The 16150-nt window shown below is 45.6% G+C and overlaps 1 protein-coding gene across 3 annotated transcripts in view; it reads left to right on the top strand.

The window, feature by feature from the left end:
• LOC306922422 (receptor-type tyrosine-protein phosphatase delta-like) overlaps positions 1–16150 on the top strand; it is a 266548-nt gene that overhangs the window by 245186 nt on the left and 5212 nt on the right. For all 3 annotated transcript variants that reach the window (XM_079500021.1, XM_079500020.1, XM_079500019.1), the window contains 6 exons: positions 848–1133; positions 8807–8985; positions 11802–11928; positions 12232–12357; positions 12494–12648; positions 13577–13712. In XM_079500021.1, the coding sequence (XP_079356147.1) occupies positions 848–1133; positions 8807–8985; positions 11802–11928; positions 12232–12357; positions 12494–12648; positions 13577–13712 (1009 nt within the window). The remainder of the gene's footprint in view (positions 1–847; positions 1134–8806; positions 8986–11801; positions 11929–12231; positions 12358–12493; positions 12649–13576; positions 13713–16150) is intronic.

The raw sequence follows: 16150 nt of genomic DNA, 5'->3' as shown, positions 1-16150 counted from the left end.
ACAAAGTGCGTGCACGCCCGCACACACACACACACACCGCTGTACCGCTGAGATTTATGGCTCTCCAGATGTTTGCAGCCGTGCCTGCATTTGTGTGTGCTTTTCCCTTCTAAGACGTCCATGTCTGCTTACTTGTGCTCGTAGCACGTGCGTTATTCGTGCATAAGGTCTCGTGGCCTGTCCGTGTGAATTGATCCTGTGGGGCCCACACGTGCGTTGATCTCTCATGTTGGTCCATGTGACTTATGAGGCCTGTAATTGTTAGGCCTTCTGTATCTCCAATTGTAGTTTATACTAATGTTCAGGCCTGTATTCAGAGCTGTGCTTTTTTACCCACAGCTCTTCACCTTACAGCTAACTTGAGCCTTTTGAGTGTTATCATGTAGGGGCGATTAGGCTCATATATTTCAGATAATTATCTTTTTGCCCCTACACTTTCAAGTCAGGAGTTAAATAAAAAACTGGCAACATTAACTGCTTCATCTAATAAACCCACAAGTAAATTTTAGATAAACAGATTACATTTTGACCCCCCAAAAGAAAAGCCAACAAAGAACAAACATACAAGGAATACAAAGTATCAATAAGAATAAAAAATAAAAAAGCATACAAATACAGAGACAAAACAAGACAAAACATCCGTAACATCCACAGAAGACCTTCAAATCAACACTCCAGCAGACCTCACATATCCTCAAGCAGAGAAGGATTCAACCTCTAAATGAATTGAAAGAATGATTTAACCTTAACAAAAAACCTTTTTGATTTAACCCAAAAATATCACTTTACCCTACCTTTTCTAAATCTCTTTTATCACCACCCATCCGTCCCTCTCCCCCTCCCTCAGTGCCGGCGTGGGCCGCACGGGCTGCTTCATCGTGATCGACGCCATGACGGAGCGCATCAAGCAGGAGAAGGCCGTGGACATCTACGGCCACGTGACGCTGATGCGCTCGCAGCGCAACTACATGGTGCAGACGGAGGACCAGTACGTGTTCATCCACGACGCGCTGCTGGAGGCCGTGGCCTGCGGCAGCACCGAGGTGCCGGCGCGCAGCCTCTTCTCCTATATCCAGAGGCTGACGCAGGTGGAGCCGGGGGACAACGTCACCGGCATGGAGCTGGAGTTCAAGGTGAGGAGGAACTGTGTCTGTCTGTGTGTCCCCTAGGGTAGGTACCCTCAGGTACCTGGTAGGTACCCTCAGGTGGAGCCGGGGGACAACGTCACCGGCATGGAGCTGGAGTTCAAGGTGAGGAGAAACTGTGTGTGTCTGTGTGTCCCCTAGGGTAGGTACCTGTCTGTGTGTCCCCTAGGGTAGGTACCCTCACAAAAAAATATGCAGTAATCCTGGTCTCTAAACTACCTCCCGCCTGATGGAGGGGAAAGGAACTTGTTGGAATAACGTGTTCATTCCACGCGCTACGTCCAACCGGGGAAACTCCCCCCTGTCAGGTGAAGGAAAAATAACGGCTTGGACCCTCACTGACTGGCATGAGGTCAGTCAGTTGCTCTCCCCAGGTTAGCGGAGGGAGTGTAGAGCCACAGGATTACATTAGATAATTGACACTGGGTAAAAAAATGGGTTACAAAATCGTGGGATAAAATGGAAACAGATAGGGTGAGAAGTTCAGTCACGCGGGAGAGACTCGGAGTAGAGTCGCTGCTCCTTCGCCTGGAAATGAGCCAGCTTAGGTGGTTCGGGCATCTGGTTAGAATGCCTCTCGGGCGTCTCCCTAGGGAGGTCCTCGATGCATGTCCCACTGGGAGGAGACCCCGGGGCAGACCAAGGCGCAGATAGAGGGATTACATCGACTCACTGGCCTTGGAACGTCTCGGGATCCCCCCGGAGGAAGTCACTAATGTTGCTCTGGAGAGGGAAGTCTGGAGCTCTCTGGTGGAGCTGTTGCCCCCGCGACCCGACTACGGATAAGCGGTTGAAGATGGATGGATGGATGGAAAAATGAAAAAAAATTAGATTTATAATGTTCTTATAGACCCACTTACTGAATGTCAAGTCTCCAAGTTTTCGTCATAAATATGTATGGCACTTACTCACTACGAGACTATGGCACATTAGGAGTCCAACTAGTGGTTCTCAAATGTTTTATTTGCAAGGACCCCTTGCACCCTCTGAGAGTGTACACATGGAACCAAATGGGACCCCATTTGTACACTCTCAGAGTTACAGACCTGTTTTGGTCATTGAGTGCTACTGTAGCTCCGTATGCGTTTCTGGTAATATTATTGTCCACTCGTTTTGTATGTCCATATAAGGCAAACATTGTCCACCACCAGAAGGATTCTGGTCCCAGAACAGAGTTATATAGTGCATGCCCCCCCTCCGGTGGCCCCTACTCTGAAAACGTGTATTCTAGGTGGTCTCCCTTTGGACCACGACAGTGGATGGTGTGACATTCTAAAAGTTCCTGGATTGACAAACCCATAAGTAGCATGAGAATGATTGGAATCTACAGCAGTAGCAGCACGCTGAGCACACCACAGGCACGGAGCTGAAGGTGAAAGTGAAAGTGGGGAGGAGGGACCCTCCTCACAGTTAGTTTCCTTCATGCTACCGTGCAGTGGTGGGAAAAGTACTCGCATGTTTTACTTAAGTAAAAGTATCAGTACTGCAAATGTAGAAGTACTCCGTTACAAGTAAAAGTCCGGAAATCAAAAATGTACTTGAGTACAAGTACAAAAGTATCTGTATCAAAATGTACTTTAAAAGTACCAAAAGTAGAAAGTGCTCATTGTGCAGAATCTCCCATTTCAAGTTTTCAAATGTATAAAAATCGTTTGCAAATAGCAGATCGTGCCTCGACTCGCAACGCATTGTGAGCTTGTAGATCTGCTATTTTCCCGAAATGTACATACTGTAGGGCTGTATGTTTGTATGTTTTGTAATACTAATGCAAATCGATATGCAAGTAGAGTTTTCACATAAATTTAGTGGAGTAATAGTACAATATTTAGATCCGAGATGTAGTGGGGTAGAAGTAAAAGTATTGGAAATAAATTGGGAATACCCAAGTAAAGTACAAATACCTGAAATTGTACTTAAGTACTGTACTTGGTTACTTCCCAGCTCTGCTACAGTGTAGTGGTAAGGCATTCCTGTGCTAATGGGAATGCTTTCCTCCAGAAGGACAAAACCACTGGCGTTCACTGAATGATTTGCCCGGCCGTAGAGTGATGCAGACCAGATGGCATATCATGGTTATCTATAACACTTACTGCAGATTGTGGGGCAACATTTAGAGATACTATAGGGTTTTTCCTTCCACCAGCCTCAATAAAATGGCAAGCAATGCAATTAAATGCATTCAAGTGCAATGTCGTCGGGATCGGGAGTCAAACCCGCGGCACACTGCCAGACTGGATTACCAGCCAAGGTGCCTGGACCGCTGAGCCACGGACCATGTTGTCGACTAAAACTATGACAAAAAATGTTCGTCGACTACCTTTTTTCACTGACGATCACAAAATGAATGAATTTAGCTATGATGACTAAAAATAAGACTGAATATATTGACAATTTCGTCAATAAATAAAAACTAGACTAAAATGTTAGGAAGGGACTATAGTGCATAAAGTGCAATAGTGCATCATTGCTTTCAAGTAATAAGGGCCTTGCAAACGTGAAGCGAGGAACGCAGGCGTAAAAAAAACAGAATCCATGTCTGGTGAGTCGCGGGCGCGAGCACGTAACGAGCACGCGCGCAACAAATTCATGGGACCGCGCTCATGTAAATACGCTTGCGTTGTCGCACCGCGACTTCTCCGAGCAAAAACGCAGGTTTCATTGAAAATGGACTATAGGCGCCTTTTATCGCTCCCCGTTTGCAAGGCCCAATAATGCTACCAAGGTCCACAGTACTAGACTATTACACAGCTATAATACAAGTCGCACTGAAGCTGGTCGGGTGGCTTTCTTGGGACCCAGTACTGTGTTCCCCACTTTCCGACATTTCAATGTCACATAAATACCATTTCTTTCCTCTTAAGCCCTATATACCTGCGTCTCCCATGACTCTGTTGTACTCTTTCCCCTAGATCAGGTATTTTCACAGACTATTTGCCTATTTTGGCCAAAATGTTCACATAATATGACATGCCCAGGATATGGATGTCAGGGTTAGGCCTGTCACAATCATTACATAATCGAATCACAATTCTTTGAGATAATCGCAATTATTTTTGTCATAATCGTGATCACCGTTTCCATGTTGAAAGATGTTCATACATAAAGAATAGCAGATTTACAAGCTCTACAAAGTATCACATTTTATTAAAAAATGCCACAAATTTCTTGGTGTATTTGGGTTATTTGTCATATCTGCCCTGTGCACTGTGATTACGACGCAGGGACTTACCCCAATCCAACCATTGATGCTGGGTCTTTGGTAAGACCTGGCTGGGGATCGAACCCCGACCGACCTCCCAGTCTCAGGGCGGACACTCAAACCACAAGGCCACTGAGCTGGCATAAAAGGCAAACGGAAGTGTAACTTCTATTCATAACGTTCCAATTTCCAAAGGCAAAAACACAATTAAATCGTTAATCGCAATATTGTTTGTGTGACAATCAATCGTCAACTTGGATGTGTCATGGTGACAGCCCTACAGTAGCTAGGGTTGAAATGAACGGGTGACTAAATGGCAGTGGTGGAAAGCAACTAAGTACAGTTACTTATACTGTACTTAACCCATTTAGACCTGAGGACGATTCTACGAGTCTTCTAAATCCTGACAGTTTTCTGAAAAACCTCTGTTTCTATGTCAGTGGTTCTCAAACTATTTCATGTCAAGGACCCCTAGAATTATCTGCATTTGGCCGCCGACCCCCATCTGAAAATATGTTGTTCCAGGGACCCCCCCAGACAGAAGCAAAGATTTGAGTTAAAACGTTCGCTCTGAAAGAATATATATTCAAAGATGTGCGCCACATTTTCACGATTTTTCAAAAATAGCAGACCTATAAGCTATGAGCTATGAGCTTGTAGATCTGCTATTTTTCAACAGCTAAAGCATAACATAATGCTTAAAACACCAAAAGGGGTTCCCGCCCAGAATGGGTTAAGTACAATTGTGAATGATTTGTACTTTACTTGAGTATTTCTAATTTCCAGTACTTTTACTTCTACCTACTACTACTCTCTCAGAGGCAAATGTTGTACCATTTTGTAGCCATATACATTTTTGGCCATTTGAAAATAGCTGATCTACAAGCTCACAATGCGTTTTATACATTTTGAACTTGTGAAATGGGTCATTCTGCATAATGAGTACTTAGTACTTTTGGCACTTTAAGTGCATTTTGATACCAATACTTGTACTGGGAAGCAAAGCACAGATGATGGCGACACAAAAGAGCGACTAGATGTCAAACTCTGTCGATAAGAGCGGGAGTAAAAGTCAAGCCGACTGACACGAAGAGACCACTGTTGTTGATACTGGAAGCTGCATCAGAGAGACCCCAGTCAACTAGAGAGAGCCTGCGGTGGGGTGTGGGACTTGTCTCCGAGCCAGTGTGTAAGAGAATAGGGCGACTGATGTTTTCTCCACCACAGTGTTCTTCTAATAGCCACCGGTGGTCCCGGTCTGGGGTTCGTGAGACCCCATTGTTCCCTCGGAGTCTGTGGTTTTTCACTCTCTCTCTCTCTCTGCCTGCTCTCCTCTTGTTCTGCCGTTCGCTTTCGCCCGCGTCAACCCGCGGTCACAGGCTATTTTCTGTATATGCGTGCGTGCGTGCGTGCGTGCGCGTATTGTTGCTGTCAGGCAGAAATCTTGTATCTCCATATTTCATCTTTTTTATGTTTTTTAGAGGCGCTAGCCCCTCCAACGTCTGCCTTTTGTCAGAGTGCCAAGCAGATGACGCAGATTTTACTCTGAAAAGCCCCGCCCACCTTCCCAACCAGGAGACATAATCTTCCATTGGGTACAGGCTTTAGTTCCGACATACTATTGATCCGACAACCCAAACCTTTGACCTAACCATAACCGCAAGCACGGAGCAGCGCTTGTCGGACCAACGCATGTTCGGGAGCGACGGGTGATTTCCGCACGTCGGATCTTTGGTGTGTCGGATATGCGTGTGCATTCCCTTCCGTTATTACGTCACGCTGTCACATCTAAACTCTCTCTAGAAGCGTTCACCCATTCTAGAAGGGAACCCCTTTTGCTGTTTATAGCATTATGTTATACTTTAGCTATTGACAAATAGCAGATCTACAAGCTCATAGCGCGTCACTGATCTGCTATTTTTGAAAAACCGTGAAAATGTGCCTCAAATCTTTTAATAAATATTATTTCAGATTGAACATCTTTAACTCAAATCTTTGCTTCCGGGGTGGTCCTTGGTACAACATATTTTCAGATGGGGGGGTCGGCAGCCAATTTACATATAATTTCTGGGGTCCTTGACATGAAATATTGAGCACCACTGATATAGAAACATAGGTATTTCAGATAACTGTCATGACATTTTTTAAATATCGACATCAGGCCTAAATGGGTTAATATTCCAAACGAGATGCATGCTTTAAGTCAGAAATGATCACAGAACATCGGCGCTTTGGTCCAAACCATCTACGGCGCCGTACAGTAGATGTAGAGTTACTGTATGAGCCACTTTCGTCGGCCCGTAAACAAGGAAGCGAAACACGCAAAACAAACCAAAAAAATAAATAAGTCGGTTAAATCTGTCAGTTGTTTATAAATATTTGAACCAATGAAACGTATTAAAAAGAAGCTTGTGGCTACATTGGATCCATGCTGCAGGAACACGGCTTCCTTTTTACAATTCCTGAAAGTAATTACACTTAAGTAACATGCAAGTTTTCCACACGACGCCGATGACATGCGTGTGTACATGCGTGCATGTGATGTGTGTATGTGCAGTGTGTGTGTGTGCGCGTGTGTGTCTGTGTGCGCGCGTGCGTTCTGGGGGTTTTCGCTGATGCAGGATCAACTCTGGTTCACATATGTGCGTCGAGACAGTGTGGGGCCTTGTGGTTTCCTTAGCCCCCTTTCCCCTCTCTCCCTCTCCCCAGTTTCCTCTTCCTCGTTCCCCTTTGCCTCCTACACCCCCCGCCCCCCCACCCAGCCCACCACCAAACCCCCACCCCCCACCACCACCAATATCCCCCCTATACTTCAGACCGGTACCTCCTCCCAACCCCTTCCCTCCTGCTTGAGTTTATTCAGTTGACGACGTTGTTTGAGGAGTTTGACTTGGCCCCGGGCCCCATACTAGTCTTGTTGTTTCTGTCCAGTATACGAACAACAAGAACGAACCCCGCGCGGGGCCTGAGGTTAAACACATTTGAATATGGTTTTAAAATATTTAAACAGCCTTATAAGTGATGTTTGTGTTGCTGACTGCACGGACGCCAGGTCACGATCACGTCCCACTCTGAGATCCATATTTAATCCATTGAGACCTGACCTACAAAATGTCTTCACGACAGTTTTCTGAAAAAAACGTTATGTTTCTATATCAGTGGTTCTCAAACTATTTCATGTCAAGGACCCCAAATATTGGCCGCCGACCCCCAACTGAAAATGTGTTGTTCCAGGGACCCCCCAGAAGCGAAGATTTGAGTTAAAAAAATGTTCACTGTGAAAGAACATATATTCAAAGATTTGATAAGATCTGCTATTTTTCAACATCTAAAGTTTAAAATAATGGTTAAAGTGGTTAAACGCTATAAGGTGACACAGATGCGTTCCCATCCTAAAGGGGTTAAACCCTACAGTATTATTAGGGGTTAGGATCAGGAGGAACGGATCCACCGCTGAGGATCAGGAGGAACGGATCCACCGCTGAGGATCAGGAGGAACGGGTCCAACGCTGAGGAACCGGAATCCCTTCCATCACATTTGGAACCGTTTCAGGAAGCGCTTTCATCACACTGTCAGAGCTGGTCTTCATCTATACCGGTGGTTCTCACACTATTCAAATCCATGGACCGCCATAACTCAGAGAGGGTACAAAGGGAACCAAATGGACCCGTAAGGGGCATTCACCCCAAAAATAAGCTGATCTACATGCTCATAACAAGCTTGTTTGTAGAGGGGAAAAAAGATCAGATCACGTACTGAGGGTTTAAGTTTCTTTTTTTTGTCAACCGTATACAGTATGTTGATCAATCCTTCCTTCCTTCCTTCCTTCCTTCCTTCCTGATATCCCTCCTTCTCTGCACCAATGCCCCCTCCCAATTTTCTCTTTCTTTCTTTCTTTCTTTCTTTCTTTCTTTCTTTGCACCAACATACCCCTCTCACTATATCCATTTCTTCATCCCTTCCTCCATGCTTCCTTCCCTTCCTTCCCTCACCTCTTACACTAAAACTAAACAGTGTCATGTCTGTTCCATCCTATAGCGTCTGGCCAGTGCCAAGGCCCACACCTCCTATATAAACAGTGTCATGTCTGTTCCATCCTACAGCGTCTGGCCAGTGCCAAGGCCCACACCTCCTATATAAACACTAAACAGTGTCATGTCTGTTCCATCCTACAGCGTCTGGCCAGTGCCAAGGCCCACACCTCCTATATAAACACTAAACAGTGTCATGTCTGTTCCATCCTACAGCGTCTGGCCAGTGCCAAGGCCCACACCTCCTATATAAACACTAAACAGTGTCATGTCTGTTCCATCCTACAGCGTCTGGCCAGTGCCAAGGCCCATACCTCCTATATAAACACTAAACAGTGTCATGTCTGTTCCATCCTACAGCGTCTGGCCAGTGCCAAGGCCCACACCTCCTATATAAACACTAAACAGTGTCATGTCTTCCATCCTATAGCGTCTGGCCAGTGCCAAGGCCCACACCTCGCGATTCGTCAGTGCCAACCTCCCGTGTAACAAGTTCAAGAACCGGCTGGTCAACATCATGCCCTATGAGACCACGCGCGTCTGCCTACAGCCAATCAGAGGAGTGGAGGGATCCGACTACATCAACGCCAGCTTCATCGACGGATACAGGTACGGTCGGTAGGCCCCGCCTCCTCCTGACACAGTCATTACATAATCGCCCAATCACAATGGCAATGACTTTAATCGTTATACTTGAATCCTTTCCATTTGTATATAAATAATCTTTTGAAGATCAGAGGCAAGTCTCCAGACGTAAATACAAACAAAAATCTTTTGAAGAAGGTTCATAAATATTCAAAGAATTTCACAAATAGCGGAAACTTCAGACCTACAGCTTGTGGGTCGGCTGTTTTTCACTATTTTCAAAGATCTTTGAAAGTATAAAATGATGAAATATTATTGTCTGTTGTGGCCCTACTTTATTTATTTTGATGATCGGTATCGGCCATTTATTTATTTGTTTATTTGTTATTTAAGTTATTTGTTACTAGAGCGGTGCCTGTTGGAGCCTCTACATCGTTGGGGACACTGCCCTACTTGGAACGATGCAAGTTGGAAATGGATGCCAGATATTATGTCTGTGTCCCTTTTATGCCCATATATAATAATAATGAATTGCATTTTTATAGCGCTTTTCAAAGTGCTCAAAGCACTTTACAATGGTTCATTCATTCACACATTGGGAGGTGAAGCGGCGAACAGTCGACGCCAGCGTCCTCACTTCCCACATTCACACACCAATGGTGGCAAGCTTACACCGACCGACTCATTGGAGGCAATGTAGGGTTCAGTGTCTTGCCCAAGGACACTTCGACATGTGGACAGGAGGAGCCGGGATTCGAACCGCCGACCCAGGGATCATTGGACGACCTGCTCTACCTCCTGAACCACAGCCGCCCCAAATATGGAGTTCTTTGTCAGGCATGCCCAAATATGGAGTCTATGCAGACGTCAGAATGATGTCAGAACAGGCCAGCTCCATATATGGACACTGGGCAGGGGCCCTGTCCAGAGCCCATGCAGGCAGAGGCCTTTTTGGGGCGGTTCTGGACAACCGTGGGTCCGACCGACTCGACACCAGCACTACACCCCCTGTGGTGGTGTGGAACGCGTGTGTCGAATTTGAAGTCGGTGGGGCGAACGGTTCTCGAGTTACGCGGATTACAGACGTACACACACAGACCCCTTTTCCACCAGTTGGTTCCCAATGGGAACCCGTTCAGTTCTTTTTGGTTCTTAGTTAATTATGAATTAAGTGGGCAAGACTATACCTATATTAAATTGTTCATAGGTCAAGGTCAAGTTTATTTATATGACCCAAGCTGGGCAATTCATTTTACAGCAGATAATAAAAGCTCTAAAAGACACAATACAGTAAACCTACAACAACAACAATTTTATTTTAATATAAAGTGCAACTAGAGCTAAAGACCTAAAGTGTAACTACATCTATCCTCACCACCCACCCCTGAAACTACACGGCAGCTACCTCCTCTTGCGTCCCCCATTGATGGCCCGGATGGAGGCAGATATAAAAGAGAATTTGTAGATGTTATTTTTAGTGACCGGGGTCTTTAACCACTGGCCGGAAGGCAGTAATGCATATTCCCGGTTTAGGGGGTGGGAGCTGTCTGCTCTAATTGATTATGCTTTTTTAAGCACCTGTTTGTCATATATACATGACTCAGACAGCAAAACATTTCTCCCACAATCTTGCTAGCCCCCTTAACAACCCTGTTAAGGGCATTGTTCTGTCTAATACCAAGGTTACCAAACCAGCAAAGGAAATGACAGACTCAATGAATGTAAAACTAAATCATTAAAAATGTGTCTACCTGAAATCCTTCCTTAAACAGAAAAGGCGCTGCTGGCCTTTCTTGCACAACATTTCAGTATTGACATCACATTTCAGATGGTTGTCTATTATGGTCCCTAGATATTTATAGGATCAATATAAGTAAATTAATATACGATAACCCAGTAGTAGCTTTTTCATATTTTCTATTTTTTTCATATTTTCCTATATAATGCCTCATTTGCATATATATATATTTTAAATACAATGTAATACAATAAATCATTGTCTTTGTACTGTAAGTAATCAACAATCTAATATAGGTATGGCTTTGCCCACTCAATTCATAATTAACGTTCGTTAGTTAGATATCTGCCCTGTGCAATTCAGTGTCTAAAACGCAATCTCATTGTTAAGCATGTTAAAGATTCCTGGCTGCGTTGGTGTTTCCCTTGATGTCTGCGTAGATGCAATATCAAGTTCCCTAGCCGTAATAATATTACGTACATATATTATATGTACGTATTGTGTGTGTGCCTCATAAATGTTGACATTATTGTGTATTATTTATTCATGATCAATTCACGATATCCTGATCGTTGAATGTATTCATATTCTTTTAAGTGTACTTAAAATGTGTAAATTATTTAAACGGCTGCATATTCTCGTGTGTAGCAGAGGATACATAATTAAATAGAAAAGAGATCAGTGCCATCAACCAATAGTATCAGATCCAAGGATCATATTGTGTGCGTGTGTGTGTGTGCGTGCGTGTGTGTAGTGTATTTTTGTTTACATGATGTTTTTGCATAGTATTGTGTATATTATTTTGTCTATCTGTTTTCGATGAATTGAGTATACACGAGAGGACCCCAATGGAAACAAAAGACGGTTTCATCCTTTCAGCAGACATTGTATTGTACTGTGCTTCCCTGTGCCTCTCCATGCAAACTGTTAATAAGGTATTCAATCAATGTGTGTGTGTGTGTGTGTGTGTGTGTGTGTGTGTGTGTGTGTGTGTGTGTGTGTGTGTGTGTGTGTGTGTGTGCGTGTGCGTGTGCGTGTGCGTGTGCGTGTGTATGCGTGCGTGTGTGTGTGCGTGTTTCTGTGTGTGCGTGCATGTGTGTAGGCAGCAGAAGGCCTACATTGCCACCCAGGGTCCGCTGGCAGAGACTACGGAGGACTACTGGAGGATGCTGTGGGAACACAACTCCACTATCGTAGTCATGCTGACCAAACTGAGAGAGATGGGACGGGTATGGACACACAGACACGCACGCACACACACACACACACACACACACACACACACACACACACACACACACACACACACACACACACACACGCACAACCTTTTACCTCAGTGGTATTCTGGATATCGTTCCTGTCGGGTGTTAACTATTTTTCAAGATTCCAATTGAAAAGCATCAAATGTAGCAGATCTACAAGGCTGCAGATCTGCTACTTTTGATACTTTTCGTGTGCCGCTCTAGTGTGATCAGGACCCAGTGTTTGTGACACAGTGTCCTAGCGTGTCCCGTGTTCCTTCCTTGCAGGAGAAGTGCCATCAGTACTGGCCTGCTGAGCGCTCAGCCAGGTACCAGTACTTTGTGGTGGACCCCATGGCCGAGTACAACATGCCCCAGTACATCCTCCGAGAGTTCAAAGTCACAGACGCCAGGGTGAGGCAGCTGTGTGTGTGCATGCATGCGTGCGTGCGTGCATATCATTATATCAACATGCTCTGACTGAACCTGAGAGATAATTTGTATGAAACTGAAGAATGAGCATTAACTACAAATGTTACCATTACTCCAGGACGGCCAATCACGGACCGTGCGTCAGTTCCAGTTCACCGATTGGCCGGAACAAGGAGTGCCAAAGTCAGGCGAGGGATTTATCGATTTCATTGGCCAGGTGCACAAAACTAAAGAGCAGTTTGGCCAGGATGGGCCAATCACAGTGCACTGCAGGTAAGTGCTCCGAGTCTCTGCATGGAGGTGTTGGACTGTGACCATTACGGCTCCACTTGGGCAGTGTTCATGTTTTCAGCTGATTTTGATTTAGTCTTTTGAATAACACACCATTTAATCTTTAGTCCTATTTAGTCTTCTTTTTTTTTTCTCTTACATTTTTATCCCACAATTTTTCAACCCATTTTTTTCATCAAGTGTTGCAATGATACTAATTTCAAGGACCCCCATGACTCTGAGAGTGTACAAATGGAACCAAATGGACCCTTTTACTCATTTTGGATAACAAAATAAATAAATCCAGTTTTTCTCCTCTGGTGAAAAGCTGGAGGTTGCATGATGGCAGGCTCTCATCTCAGTCAAATCTGGTCACATTTGTACACCAGTACCGGGCCATTTGGAACGCACTCAAGGACACTTAAGATCCACTGGTGTTAGCAGAGTGTTTCTAGTGAGCCAAGATAGCAGCACCCAGCTGACTCTTTGACCAGAATGGAGCAGAGCCTTCATTAGTATCATCGGTAACACCTGTGAAGGAAGGAAGTAAAGGAAGGGGCCCAAGTTCTTTCCAAAATGGCTGCTGTGCATGTAGCCCAAGGGGCGCTCCAACGTTGAAGCTCTGGGCCCTAGTGGTAAGAGGAAGGACTGCAGGCGGACCCGTGCACGGACACGTAGGACCATCACTCCCTACGTCACCCATACGTCACCCCGGACCTCAAATTTGAGGTCCGGAGGAGGTACTTCCGGCAGTCTTCCGGGTGCTTCAAAACGCCACTGAGCAACTTTATCGAAATGAATAGCTTGGGGGCGGGGCTAGTGCTCCAGTTCGGTCTCTATCCTTTATATACTCTATGATGTAGCCCATTGCAGCGGACTGATGAATCACCCTGAACGTATTTTCCGTCTCCCTGTGTTTTCCACCATGCAGCGCTGGAGTGGGCAGAACGGGTGTGTTCATTACCCTCAGCATCGTGCTGGAGAGGATGCGCTACGAGGGAGTGGTGGACATCTTCCAGACGGTCAAGATGCTACGCACCCAGAGGCCTGCCACCGTCCAGACAGAGGTGGGTTAGGGTTAAGATGCTATACGCACCCAGAGGCCTGCTACCGTCCAGACAGAGGTGGGTTAGGGTTAGGGTTAAGATGCTATACGCACCCAGAGGCCTGCTACCGTCCAGACAGAGGTGGGTTAGGGTTAGGGTTAAGATGCTATACGCACCCAGAGGCCTGCTACCGTCCAGACAGAGGTGGGTTAGGGTTAAGATGCTATACGCACCCAGAGGCCTGCTACCGTCCAGACAGAGGTGGGTTAGGGTTAGGGTTAAGATGCTATACGCACCCAGAGGCCTGCCACCGTCCAGACAGAGGTGGGTTAGGGTTAAGATGCTATACGCACCCAGAGGCCTGCCACCGTCCAGACAGAGGTGGGTTAGGGTTAGGGTTAAGATGCTATACGCACCCAGAGGCCTGCCACCGTCCAGACAGAGGTGGGTTAGGGTTAGGGTTAAGATGCTATACGCACCCAGAGGCCTGCTACCGTCCAGACAGAGGTGGGTTAGGGTTAAGATGCTACGCACCCAGAGGCCTGCCACCGTCCAGACAGAGGTGGGTTAGGGTTAGGGTTAAGATGCTATACGCACCCAGAGGCCTGCCACCGTCCAGACAGAGGTGGGTTAGGGTTAAGATGCTATACGCACCCAGAGGCCTGCTACCGTCCAGACAGAGGTGGGTTAGGGTTAAGATGCTATACGCACCCAGAGGCCTGCTACCGTCCAGACAGAGGTGGGTTAGGGTTAAGATGCTATACGCACCCAGAGGCCTGCCACCGTCTAGACAGAGGTGGGTTAGGGTTAGGGTTAAGATGCTATACGCACCCAGAGTCCAGACAGAGGTGGGTTAGGGTTAGGGTTAAGATGCTATACGCACCCAGAGGCCTGCCACCGTCCAGACAGAGGTGGGTTAGGGTTAAGATGCTATACGCACCCAGAGGCCTGCCACCGTCCAGACAGAGGTCTGACAATGAAACACGCTGCATCTGCTGTACCTTAAACCATGTATAATCTATTGTTAGGCATGCCCCAATCTGGGAACCCATTGGCAAAATAAAGGAAAAACAACACCCTCTTTTCCTTGAGAGAGACGAGGCATTATGTGCTCTAAAAGTGTGAAAAACATAGTTTTCAATTCACTAGCTTGAACCACTTTAACCACGGTATAGGCCTATTCTGTGGGGAACATTGGCAGAAAATCGCTAGCTATTTTTGGTGAAGAGATTTGCTGCAGAGTCTGCAGCAGACGGAAAAGTACTAAGACTAGAGGGTTTAAGTGGTCTGTCTAGCTCTGTCGCTTCCAAGCTTTTTTTCCTTGGATCCTCTGTTGTATATTAATTTAAAAGGACACTCTAGTCCTACCATGCATAATAGACTAGATTATATGGTTCCAAACGCGAGGGAGAGAGAGAAGGGGAGAAACATGCAGCAAAGGTCGTCATGAACGGCACTCGAACACGCGACACACTGTCAGGCCAGAGCCTATATTATGTGGCATGCACCTGGACCATTAGGCCAGCGGGCGCCCTCAAAGTTTCTTTATTGATATTTTCCAAATCACATATGGGTCAATAAAACAATAGCATGTAAAAAATAATAATTAAAAGTGTTACCGCACCCATCCCCCCAAAGTTCCTGCTCTGAAAGAGCCACAACCCTGGTAAATATAGAATTTATTTTTGGACACTATTATGACACGAAAATGCAAGTTATGTTTTTGCCTGGGACCCTAAAGAGAGATTAAGTTTTAGCCTGTGACCCTAAAGAGAGATTAGGTTTTTGCCTGGGACCCTAAAGAGAGATTAGGTGTTTGCCTGGGACCCTAAAGAGAGATTAGGTTTTTGCCTGTGACCCTAAAGAGAGATTAGGTTTTTGCCTGTGACCCTAAAGAGAGATTAGGTTTTTGCCTGGGACCCTAAAGAGAGATTAGGTTTTTTCCTGGGACCCTAAAGAGAGATTAGGTTTTTGCCTGGGACCCTAAAGAGAGATTAGGTTTTTTCCTGGGACCCTAAAGAGAGATTAGGTTTTTGCCTGGGACCCTAAAGAGAGATTAGGTTTTTTCCTGGGACCCTAAAGAGAGATTAGGTTTTAGCCTGTGACCCTAAAGAGAGATTAGGTTTTTTCCTGGGACCCTAAAGAGAGATTAGGTTTTAGCCTGTGACCCTAAAGAGAGATGAGGTTTTTGCCTGGGACCCTAAAGAGAGATTAAGTTTTAGCCTGTGACCCTAAAGAGAGATTAGGTTTTTGCCTGGGACCCTAAAGAGAGATTAGGTTTCTGCCTGGGACCCTAAAGAGAGATGAGGTTTTTGCCTGGGACCCTAAAGAGAGATGAGGTGTTTGCCTGGGACCCTAAAGAGAGATGAGGTGTTTGCCTGGGACCCAAACTAGTGAAAATAGACGATCTACAAGCTCACAACACGGCACGAAGCGACGCGTTGTAGATCGGCTAATTT

Source organism: Electrona antarctica (genome assembly GCF_951216825.1).
Source record: "Electrona antarctica genome assembly, chromosome: 4".
Lineage (NCBI taxonomy): Eukaryota > Metazoa > Chordata > Actinopteri > Myctophiformes > Myctophidae > Electrona > Electrona antarctica.
The sequence above is the reverse complement of the archived record's forward strand: the minus strand, read 5'-3'. Positions and strand labels throughout refer to the sequence as shown.